Source organism: Trichosurus vulpecula, chromosome 8, assembly GCF_011100635.1.
Source record: "Trichosurus vulpecula isolate mTriVul1 chromosome 8, mTriVul1.pri, whole genome shotgun sequence".
Classification (NCBI taxonomy): domain Eukaryota; kingdom Metazoa; phylum Chordata; class Mammalia; order Diprotodontia; family Phalangeridae; genus Trichosurus; species Trichosurus vulpecula.
This window is the reverse complement of record NC_050580.1, coordinates 99,688,289-99,701,198: the sequence shown is the minus strand read 5'-3', so window position 1 is coordinate 99,701,198 and position 12,910 is coordinate 99,688,289. Positions and strand designations below refer to the sequence as shown.

At 39.5% G+C, this 12,910-nt stretch overlaps 1 protein-coding gene across 27 annotated transcripts in view; it reads right to left on the bottom strand.

Annotated features, from left to right (window-relative positions):
• Nucleotides 1-12,910, bottom strand: part of ABLIM1 (actin binding LIM protein 1) — a 399,591-nt gene that overhangs the window by 154,834 nt on the left and 231,847 nt on the right. For all 27 annotated transcript variants that reach the window (XM_036736806.1, XM_036736804.1, XM_036736807.1 and 24 more), the window contains exon 3: nucleotides 3,557-3,740. In XM_036736806.1, coding sequence (XP_036592701.1) covers nucleotides 3,557-3,740 — 184 coding nt within the window. The remainder of the gene's footprint in view (nucleotides 1-3,556; nucleotides 3,741-12,910) is intronic.

The following is a 12,910-nucleotide window of genomic DNA, read 5'->3' as shown; positions in this document are numbered from 1 at the left end:
AAATTATAAACAAATCCAGAAGAAGTTTTAATTAAGTAGGAAGGATCATGAATTTTCTTTGTAGATGTTAACAAAAGAATTGGAAGAATTGGTTTTACGTGGTCCCAATTCAGTAAGAAACATTATTTCATGGGGCAGATGGCCATTTTGTTTTACAATGTTTATATATAAATAAATATGTAATAATATACTTATAATAACATATTATATAACTAAATATAATATATAATAATATAAATAAACAGATAAATATAAACAAAAGATTACCATGAAAATAACTGTATCTTGTGTTAACATCTGTTGCAGATGATGAAAACGTAAAGAAATTGTGTGAAGAATTTTTCATGATTCACTAAACTAAGTCCATGTATATATACATTGATAATGACTTTTTAAAAAATCAGGTTTTATTGATGTCTTTTGATTTGTACCACCATATCTGACCATGAGAGAGGCATAAATAGGGAGATATGTGCTCACCAAAGGTATTCTTCATTGTCACGGAGGATGCCCTACACTCGAAGTGATTTATGATCTTACTGACTTGTGTAGTCCCTTCGACAATACAGAGCACAAGCTGTCCATGACTGCCCATCTTATGTGACTCTTGTCTATGTTCTCCCATAAATCTGTCACAGTGGGGAGGACTTCCTCACTTCCTCCTGATATGTAGATTATACTAGTGTAGGACTTGGTCTATCTACTTGGCATCCCTCATCCTTGCAATGTGACCAATCCATTATCTATCACACATTTTCTTGATGACATCTTTTACTCCTGTTCCTCTCTGTGGTTCCTTATTGCTTACATCTTGCAGCCTGCTTACATCTCTGTGTGATATTCAATTTAAAATCTTTGGGGACCTTGTGTTTCTTTTCTCACAGCCATACAATACCATCAGTAGAACATTGGTATTAAAAAGATGGGCCTCTAGGGCATCTAGGTGGCGCAGTGAGTAGAGCACTGGCTCTGGAGTCAGGAGGACCTGAGTTCAAATCTGGCCTCAGACATTTGACACACTTACTGGCTGTGTGACCTTGGGCAAGTCACTTAACCCCAATTGCCCTGCCTTCCTCCCTCCAAAAAAAAAAAACCAAAAAACAAAAACAAAAAGATGGGCTTTTATTTGGAGGAAAAGTTTGGGGTCTTTAACAATGGTTTGCAATTTCCTGAAGGCAATTCCATCTGCTTTCCCCTTCCTGTTTAATCTTGAGCCCTACCTGTTCATTTCTACTGTCTTTCTCAGATATACCCTACTAACATATAAACTATATAAATTGTCCATACAACTGGCTATAAATCTAGACAAGGGACAGTCTTTATCCAGTTCATTTACTCTGTGTGGATGGTCAGGCCAAACTTTTCTGAGTAGTTGAGTAGCTTCTAGGAGGCTATGTAAGGTTCTGTGGCTTGATGCAAATACAGCACACTGTGTATAGTCTCAAAGATAGCATGCACCAAAATTAGGACTTGCTACTACTTCTTTCTGACACCAAGGCTGGCTACTTATACACTATTTTATACTCTCTGTCCCCATAAATGAGGTATATAAACAAAAAGGGGGTGGACTGATCACATGATAAGATTGATGGAAAAAAAAAAGATAGATCAAGTTCTGTACTTGTGGCTATAGAATGAAAAAGACCTAGGAGAAGGCCTCTAGCACTTTGGGTACCTCCTAAGTAAATAAGGATCTATAGGAGAACTTGGATAAGAATCACACAAAATGAAAAGTCATAGAGAGGTGATAATCTATATTGATAAAGGTAACATCAATCTTCATGAGATCAAAGAACCACTGAAGCATAAGAAAAGTAAGCTAAGACCCAGTTAGAGGACATGTATTAGAATGGAAAGAATGTGGAGTCTGGAGTCAGAGAACCTGAGCAATCCACTACTTACTACCTGCGTGACCTTGGGTAAGTCACTTAACCTTTATCAACCTCAGTTTCCTCATCTATCAAGGGAAAGCATTAGAAAGCAAGGGCTGAAGGCAGGGGCTTGTTTAGTTTTTGTCTTCATATCCACAGTACTGACAGGCAGCACAAGATGCTGCTGTATTCAATTTTGGAGATGTCATACTGACAAATGGAAGATGGTCATGATAGAAAAATGTCCATTCCCACGAGGAGAAATTGAAGGAACTGGGGATATTTAGCCTAAAGAAAGGAAGAGAGGTTTGGGAATAGCTGTCTTCAGAAATTTAAAGGGTTGTTACCTAGAAGAGAGAATAAACATGTTTTCTCTTGCCCTGGGAGGTATGAAACTGGGCTCCAAGGCAGGAAGACTTAAATCCACATCTCCCCTCTGAAAAATACTGCCCATGTGGCCCTGGGGAAGTCACTTTTGTACTCTAGGCACCTTTTAAAGACAATAAACTGCAGAGAAGATTCCAACCTTTAATGGTAGAGGGGATTTTCCCACTCTCGCTCGCTTGCTCTTGCTCTCTCTCAAATTGAAGATCCTGTCCCCATCCTATCCTAAACACCTAGGGCAGTACCTGACATAGAGTAGACATTTAACAAACAATTACTGATTTCTTGACTGAGGGGGTTGGAGTACATGACCTTTAAGATTCCTTTAAGCTCAAAACTTATGATCCTATGTTAGAGAGGTCAAAGGACTTATCCAAAGTCACATAATTTATACTATTTGGGATTCATATTTAGGCCTCTGTTGTCAAGCCAATATTCAAAGTTTGAGGACTGAACTTTGCTTTTGTAATAGCTCAAGGCACTTATAACTGTCTGGCTAGGTACAATGCAATCCCTAAAAACAGTCCAAACAAAGCAAAATCTAATTCAATTATCAAAAGTATATATCATACAATGCATTTGAGATCTATGTGACAAAACAGAACTAAAAGAAATGTGTCCCAACTTCACAGAGGCTAGTAATGGCTCAATTAGGGCCCAATAAGAAAGCAACTTGTACCTGTTAGTCAGCCTTCTTGTTAGGATATGGTCTAAAAACCACAGGGTCTTAATCTACATGCTATTAGCAAAATAATTAAAAATAGTAATTCAAAATAATCCCCCCCGCAAAAGCCATCTTACATTTAAAATGGCTCAATTCTTTTTTTTTAATTAACCAGAGAGGGAGAGGAAAAGAAGGGGAGAGGGAGAAGAAGAGGGAAAAGGGGAGATAGAAAAAGGGAGAGGAAGAGAAAAAAGGAGAAGAGGACAGAGGGAGAGGGGGAGAGAGAAAGAGAGATAGAAAGGGAGAAACAGAGTGGGAGAGAGGAAGAAAGAGAGGGAAAGGGAGGAGAGAGAAGGGGAGAGAAACAAAGAGAAGGAAAGGGAAAGAGGAAGAAAGAGAGGAGAAGAGGGAGGGGAAAGGAGGGAGGGAGGGGAAAGGAGGGAGAGAAAAGGGGAGATAAGAGGGGAAAGAGGAGGAAGAGGAGTAAAAGGAGAAGGAGATGGCAGATAGATGGGGGATGAGAAAGAGGGAATCAGAGTGAGGGGGCAGAGGAAGAATGTTATTAACAAGAAAATCTGCCCAGTGACATATTTCCTGCTGCAGACTTGCTGTGGGGAGCTGACCAATTACTACTTACTTGCAGATGGTACAGGCAAAGCAGTTAGGGTGGTAGGTCTTCCCAAGAGCTGTCACCACCTCTCCCTCCACAAATTCCCCACAGCCATTACAGCGCGTTCCATACATTCGCTGGTAGTCCAGGGTGCAGAGGTATTCTCCGTTCTTTATGAAGAAGCCTCCTTGAGCCAGGTCACAGCCACATACTGGAGAAATACAGACGTTCACAACTTGGTTAGGGAATCTCATTCATTGGGAAAAGATGTGCCTTCAAATCAGGCTGATTGACTTTAGATTTGTCTTTTTTTTGGGGAGGGGGTGGGAGGGTAAGGTGAGGGGAACGTGAAGTTTGTGCAGAGAACTATTTATTACTTGTGCTCTTCTGTCTCTCTTGTCTTCTTTTGGGGGATATGGAAAATCTCAAACAAGTGAAATTCACTGGATAAGCCTCAGACTCCTCTGAAGTGTGTCTTAATTACAAAGGTAATGGAACAGTCTTTAATGAGAAGAGAGCACAGGATAAGAGTAAATCAAATTAGGACAATAACGTCTCAGGAAGAAATGTTTCACGAAGCATGCCTTCTACTTGCCCATACAACTGCTTGACTGTGGCCAACATTACTGAGGCAATTAGCCAGTTTCCCTAGACAACAAAATAAGGTGCTACATGGCAGCCTAAAATCTCAAATTTCCTCACATGCTTGAAATACTTTCCCATAATAATGCAAAATGACAGACCATCTCACCAATTGATTGTGCAAGGGGAGATACAAACAATTTTAGTTCAATGGAAACAACTCCGGATTTGAGAGTTGGAAGACCTGAGTTCTACTCCTGGCTCTGGGCACTAATTAGCGATGTATCCCAAGATGTACTGATGTGGGATGTGTAAAGGTTGATTTTGGAGAACAGGTAAGCCACTTAAAATGAAATGTAGAGTACACAAAGGAAAGTAATATGAAAAAATACTGGAAAGCTAGGCTGGAGCCAGATTGTACAAGATTTAAAAAACCAATCAGAGAAGTTGGTAATTGACCACAAAGTCAATTGGGAGTTGCAGAAGGTTTTTGAGCAAGGAACTGACATGGACAGCCCTGTATCTTAGGAAGATTCCTTTGGAAGCTGTGGAGAGGATGGATTAGGAATAGGGAGATCCGAATCAGAGACCGTTACAATCATCTAGGTGAGAGGTGATTAGTTCTTGAACTGGCGAGGGAGGAGGTTTTTTCTTTTTCTCCATGTAAATATGTAACCATTAGAACATGTAAAAAGAGTGTATATTACGAGCCCCCAAGCCTGGCATATTGCTTACTATATAAAGCCATGGGATTCTAGGATTCACTTTCCCTATCTCTGAAAGGACAGAGTTGTTTTAGATGTTCTCTAGGATTTGTTCCAGGTCCAACATTCTACGATTAAGCTAGAGGACAAAGGGGAGCAGAAATAGCTCAATAAGAGTAATTTCACAATCACCTAATGCTTCAAGGATTACATACTGTTTCCACTACAACCCTGGGTGGTAAGAACTGTAATTGCAATTTCACAAATAAAGAAACAGAGGCTCTGAGAGTTTAAGAGACTAGCTTAAGCTAACACAGGTAATAAGAACCCTTCACCTCAGCCACCATCTCTACTTTCTTCCCATCACAAAACTAGATTCTGCTCCCAGAACCACCCTGGATTCTGAAAGGGTAGTCTTAGCCTTACCTTTCCTGTATGCTATCTCCATATCATGCTGTCTCCACCCAGTACATCACATCCGCCTCCTTCCAACTGGAAAATCGGACTCTATTTTTGGAACCACCTGGAGCTTTGATAGACCAGTTTAGCTTTATCTTTCTTGGATCTTGGATCTTGCCATGCTGTTTCGACCCAGGGCATCAACTGTACCTACTTTCCTACTGAAAAGTTTGACACCATCCCTCAAGCCACTGTGGATTCTGGTAGGATAGCTTTGACTTTATCTTGCCTAGATCCAGGGCTCCATGACACTTAACTGATGTAGCTGTTAAGCTCCCTTTCTTGGTCCTCTTTATGTTTTGTCTTCCCCCATTAAAATATAACCTCCTTGAGGGCAGAGACTATGTCCTGCTTGTCTACATTTATATCCACAGCTCTCAGGACAGAACCTAGCACATAGTAAGCACCTAATAAATTACTCATCTACTTAACTCTCTAAGAGTCAGAGTCAAGATTGCCACCCTTTCCTCCTGATTCCCTTTCCCTGATGCCAAGTCGTTTCTCTTGATATAAGACTGCTATTTATCACCCAACAGTTACAACACATCATGATAGACACTAGGTTTGGACTTAAGTTTCTCTTCTACGGCTAAGACATTCTGCGTTCCAAGGGACAGTGCTAACAAGCAGACCAGAGGAGCCAAATGCATACACGTGGCCAAGCTGTTCGTGCAAGAACAGATTATGACAACTTTGTGTATAAATAAAGAAGGCAAGTCAGCCACCAGAAGAGAGGCTTCTACCCTGCAAGTATTCTTTATCAACAAACTAGTACTGACATATTTTCAATTTACACTACTATCACTTTACCCCAGAATCCTCCTTTATAAAATATGTGCCACTACTCTGCTGAGGGGAGGGAGCCTACCAACATTCTTTGGGAAGACAAGAATATACAGGTTTTGCCCTTTTCAGTTTCATAGTCAAAAATATTCTGCAAATCAGTTAGGGGCTTTGGGCAGAGGATCTATGTTGCTTTTTCATAGTACTGGCAAGTTGTTGTGGGTGATGTGGGTGATACGGGTGGCAGAGGTTGTTTTTTTTTTTTCCAATTACCAGATTGCTTTCCTTAGGATTTCTTTGGTATTTTGCCACACTCTTCAATTATATGTTTGCCCAAATGATTAATGAATCTAGATAACAAGTGTTGAATCTAGGACCTTCTTAATGGGCATGACGCCCACATCCTCAGTTGGAGGCCTCTCTTAATTGGGAGCTATTTTTTATACTAAATTCAACCGGTGACTTGAAGAACAAGCTTGCTGTCAATCTTTCTCCAAAAATACAGCAAAACTGGAGGCAGCTTTTCTGGAACCTCAGCTAAAGTAACCCAAGGACAGACTGGATCAAATGGAACACCTCAAAGGCCAGAGCTGACATCATCTGTGAAAAGAAAACTCTGATTACCTCACCTAATAAAATGGTTATTTCAAAAATGAATAATGAAACTCTTTCTTTTCTTTCCAACATGACTATCTACTCCCCACTCTCCATTCCTCTCTAGCCCCACCCCATCCTATTATTTATTCTCACATATGCTGGGCTCAGTGTAATCTTCTACTTTTAAATCCTATTAAACACTGCAAATATCCAATCAGTTGTCAAATCTTGTCATTTCAACTTCCATAATATATCTCCTCTTCTTCCCCTTCTCTCAATTCACTCCACCATCATCCTAGTTGAGGTCCTTAAGACCTCTTACATAGACTTGTGCACTACCCTTCTCAGTCTTGATAATTCATGTCTTTCCCTATTCCAATCCATCCTTTATTCAGCTGCTGAAGAGATTTTCCTAAAATGTAGATCTAATCCTATCAGCACTCCCTGAGCAATAATTTCCAGTGGTTTCATATTACCTCCAGGATCAAATATAAAGTCCTTCATTAGGCATTTAAAAGTCTTCACAATCTGGCCCCTTCCAACCTTTCCAGTCTTCTTATACATCCTTCCATACACTCTACAATCGTGCCATTCCAGCTTCCTTTTGTTGTTCCTCATGCACGACACCCCATCTCCTATCTCCCATCTCCACACCTTACGATGGCTATCCCCAAGGCCTGGAATACTCTGTCTCCTCATCTCTGCCTATCAGGATTCCTGGCTTCCTTCAAGACTAAGCTCAAACCTTCTTCAGGAGGCCTTTCCCATTTTCCAACGCTGCCAGAGCCTTCACCTCTAAGGTTACCTTCTATCTAACCCATATGTATTTTCTTTTCTCTCCCATTAAAATGTAACCTCAGGGCAGTTAGGTGGTGCAGTGGATAGAGCCCTAGCCCTGCAGTCAGGAGTACCTGAGTTCAAATGTGGCCTCAGACACTTAATAGCTGTATGACCCTGAACAAGTTACTTAACCTCAATTGCCTCCCAATCTCTCCCCTACAATGTAACCTCCTTGAGGAAAGGGATTGTTTCATGTTTCTTTGTATCTCTAAGCTTTGGGGTTCCTAATACACACTCTATATTACATGTTCTGATGGTTACATATTTATATGGAGAAAAAGAAAAGCTCCCCTCCACCCTCACCAGTTTAAGGACTCATCACTTCTTACCTACTCTACTGTAATAGCCCCTGATTCATTTCTCTATATTCTTAATCCAGCCTCTCCACGGCTTCCAAAGGAATCTTCCCAAAATACAGGTCTATGTCCCTTGCTCACAAACCTTCTGTAGCTCCCTACTGACTTTGTGGCGAACTACAAACTTCTCTGACCGGCTTTTCAAATCTTGCACAATCAGGCTCCAGCCTAGCCATCCTGTGTTATTTCCTTTGTGTACTCTACGTTTCATTTTAAGTGGCCCATTGGTTCTCCAAAACCAACCTTTACTATCCCACATCAGTACATCTGTCAAAGTCATCTCACATATCTGTAGTGAAGTCCTTCTTTACCTTCACCTCTGAAAATTATTACCATCATTCAACACTCAGCTCAGTACTACCTCCTCCTTGAAGCCTGCATAGAAAAGCCCAGTTATTACTTGTATTTGCTGAACTTCATGCTAATGGGAATATGGTGACTGGAGGCAAATTGGCACAGTGGAAAGACCTCTGGCTTTGGAATAAGAGAAACTAGGTTTAAATTCCACCTCTAACACTGACTGTATGACCTAATGTAAGGGCGAAGGCTGAGTTAATAAATCACTCAACCTATGTTTATCGGGTGAGAACCAATCAAAGGCATGAAAACAGGTGACAAAAGGCTTTGGTCAATTTGGAAGGAATGCAAGTCATTGGACCAGATTAAATGTGGCTATATAGTAAGCATATTGGGATTGGTTGAGGAGATTCAGTCATGCCCTGTGGGATATGGATAAAATAGCAAGCCAGCCTGAACCTGAGCATTCAACTGGTAGGCCAGCCTAGAGGAATAAGCAATCCAGCCAAGCTTCTGGGAAGCAATTGCTTGGGGGAAGGAGAATAACTCTGTGTCCCACTCTTCTTCTCCCCTCAACCAAAAGATAATCTTGTGAACTTTGACAAGTCAAAAGATTTTGCCCTAGACATTCTAACAGTGTCTCCAGACCAGCAGTGCCTGACAGCATCTGAAACTAAAGCTAAGGAAAAACTAGACACACTGAGGAAAAACAGCAGGACTTTTCAATTAGCCCAGCACAAAGCTACCCCACACCTACATGGAAGAGAAAGGAAGGGAATAAACATTTCTATAGCTACTACATGCCAGGCAGTAGGTTAAGTGCTTCTTATAAAATTAACTCATTTGATCCTCATAATAACACTGCAAAGTAGGTGCCATTATTACCCCCACTTTACACTTGAGGAAATGGAGGTAAACAGATTTAGTGACTTGCCCAGGGTTACACAGCTTGTAAGTATCTGAGGTCAAATCTGAACTCAGGTCTTCCTGACTCCAGGACCAGCACTCTGTCCATTAGACCAAATAGTCATCTCAAAGGGGAACTTGAGGAGGACCCTATAAAGGGGAGAAAAGGATTTATAGTAACCCGAAGCTGCGAGTTACCCATTGTGATCTCCAAGTTGAGCCCATTTTTGCCAGAACTCTATATATTTATGGAAGAGCATGACCTTAATTTTGAGGAATGTTTGTATCAAGTATTCTTACTATAACATTTTAGTAAATATTTATGCTAATTAAGTCTGACTGGCTAATTGATAAATCAACTCCCATTCACATTATCTTAAAGCCCACTTAAATATGATATAGTCTTATAACAGCAGCATTAATATTACTATTATTACTCATAACTGCCAAATTACCATCTAATTCTGGCCTTCTGAGATTTTTATTTGTCATGGAATAACAAAGGCATTTTAATAACAAATAACAAAGGTGTGGTCCTTTGGAAAAATTAACTTGTTTTTAAAGTTGTTTATATACAATCAAGAAACCTTTTATATTTTATTTATATTTTATAACTTTGGACTTGTTGAACTGAATAAAGCACCTAAAATCATTACACTTTTACAATAAAATGTACTTATATTTGGTTTCTTTTTTTTATGATTGCCAGTTCTTGCTGAATTCCTTTGGTAAAGATTTATTTACCTGAGTACTTTTTTCCAGCTATCTTGCCTAGTTTATTTTTTCTTCTTCATTCCTTAAAATATTTTAGCTGACTCAGTTGTTTTATAGTAATTTTTTAATAGAATCAGCACTCTTCATTGTTTTCTTCTCGACTTTTTGTTGGTTGACTTGTTCATGGATTATTAAAAATAATTTCCTTCTGTCTGGTGTTTGTATTTATTTTTTGCTTATTTTGCATGTGTGTGTGTATGTGTGTATGTATGTGTGTGTGTGTGTGTGTGTGTGTGTAACCTGGCTCTTTTCCATATTCTCATTATGCCATCCTAGAATCTCTAGTTAAGTATTAAACACACATAATAAAATAAACATGCCCTAACCCTATGTTAATCTATAGGCAAGGTATGGAACATGGTCATTTGGCAGAGGGTAAACAGTAATGAGGACCTGGTCGTACCCTATTTCCCAAAGACTTGAGAATATAACAATTCTTGGAACACAGGAGGTAAGTAATAAATGCCTGTTGAGTTCTTGATTAGGGTATTGAAACCAAAAGATACATAGAATTTGTAAAGAGGAAGGTAGAAAGAGTTGTAGACATGCACCTGGGATGGACAGACTATCATCAACTGAGGACTCCTCCCTAGAAAGCCTCTAAGAGCAATTAGCAAAATATGGGTGCAGCTGATCTCTTTTGGCCAACTGTTCCTGCTTTGGTGGAGCAAGCTATTACTCTCTCGAAAACTATGGGTGCCACACCTGGAATGTTCACAGGAAAAAATAAATAAACTGGGGCACTACTTGCTCGTTTCAGTGGCTAAAAAGAAAAAAACCAAACAGACCCTGGAAGGCAGGAGCTACTGGGACGTTGTATTTGATGCTATAGTAGCTAAAGCCCACCAGATAATCTGGTGGAAGCTTCATTGCAGAAGGCAGCCCATGTTTCTAGGCCTGACTAATTAGAAGCAGGCACACCTCCAAATGAAAACTCAGCTGTAAAAGATAGATATGGGGAGCGGGAGGTGGGGCACCTAGGGGGTAGGCCATACTTCACATTCCAAACAATATTAGGAGTAACAGGGATGGAACATGATAATGAATGGCTGAGGTAGGAAGTCATAACATAGGTATAATGGCAGTTCATCAGCTATGTGCCTTCCAATAACTTCTTGTCATGAGTGTCGTTTCTTTCTCAAAGAGGAGCATGAGATCAGGAAGGTGACGCCATGACACATAAGTGAATTGGATTTAAGTGAGGGAGGGCTATGTAAAGTCACTTGCCTCACTTTCTCCTCTGGAGCCATCTGGGTTCAGTGGTGTGATAAAGATCAGGATGTCTGGAGATGGCCCCGGATGTGCCAACAGTGATTGATCAAAAGAAGGCCCATATAAGAAAGCAGAATGTTTCATGAAGCTAGTTATCTTTAGACTGGGATTCTTAGTCATGAGGAGTCAAAGTCAGTATCTACTACCATTGGAATGGATTCTTCATGTAACAAAGTGAGACAAAGTTTTAGAACCAGGACTGAAAATAGGGGTAAATGTTTAACAATTAGCTTTTCTAAAAAAGGTGTACTCACAATATATTGAAAAGATATCCAGCAAGCAGTTGGCAATATAAAACAATAGTTCAGAAGAAACATTAAGGCTAGATAGAGAAATTTGGAAATCTTCTGAGATAATGATTTCTCACTAGTACATTAATTGGTAACACAACCCATCCAGAAATGGTCAAACTGTTGGTGAGGGGTCTGAAAGACATTTTATGCAGCCTGGTTACCAAGAGGGAAGAAAAGAAGCAGGAAGAGAAGGGAGTAAGTATTTATTAAGCACCTAATATATGCCAGGCACTATGTGAAACACATTACAAATATTATCTCATTTGATCCTCACAGCAACCATGTAGATAAAAACTGCTAAAAAAAAAAAAGTGGGGAGTGGGGCAGCTAGGTGGTACAATGGAGAGTGCACCAGTCTTGGAATCAGGATAAATTCAACCTCAGACACTTACTAGCTGTGTGACCCCGGGTGAGTTATTTAACCCTGATTGCCTCCAATAAATAAATTCATAAATAAATTATTGATGAATCCACAAATAGAGCCTGAACACCAATTCTACATTTTTCCTTGCCTTGTCTGATCAGTGTATTCAAAGATGCCTCAAGTTTTATTATACTATATCAATACATCGGTAAAAGGCTCAAAGAGCAATGCTACTATTAGGACATACTAGTACTTTGGGGTACACTCCCAGAGATCAATAAAGAAGAAAAGGACCGATATAAAAATATTTTTAGCAGCGGTTTTTGTGATGGCAAAGTACTGGAAATCAAACAGGCTGCCCATCAGTTGGGGAATGGCTGAACAGATTATGGTATACAAATACAATGGAATTTAGTTGTGCTACTGTAAGAAATGATGAAAAAGATGGCTTCAGTGAAATCTGGAAATACTAGTATGAATGGATGCAAAGTTAAGTGAGAAGAATCAGAATAATTTATACAATGACAAAAAACATTATAAAGACAATTTTTGTATACTTAGAACTCTGATCATTGTAATGACCAACCAAAATTCCAGAGAAGCAAAGATGAAGCATACTGTCTACCTCCTGATAGAGAGAGGATAAACTGAGGCTGCAGAATGAAGCATATTTTTTTGGACATGACCAATGTTGGAATTAATTTTACACTACTTTTATTTGTTATTTTATTTTATTTACTGTTATTTACTACATGGGTTTTCTTTTTGTTTTTCCCCAATGGGGTAGAAAGAGATAGGAGGGAGAGATAATAGATTTTTTGTTAAATGAAAAAAAATGAAAAAAAATTTTTTAAAGACTCTAGTTCCCTTTGCCTACCTTGTAAAAAAACTGCACAGACCCTACCTTGTGTTGGGCTACTGCAAATTGGTCTAAAGTCTGGACAGAACTGATTTCCTGGAGTTTTGATTAAGTGAGATCCTTCATTTCCCAGAACTAGACCATTTGACCATGGCTTGAATTTAGCTGTACTTAATACATAGTTATTGGATTAGAATAGATTAGACTAAGTAGGACCCATGCAAGGTGGTGAAGTAGAAGAAGCTGTTTCCTTATATTCTTTTTGTGTGAGTATTCTGCTAGTATTTGAATGAAA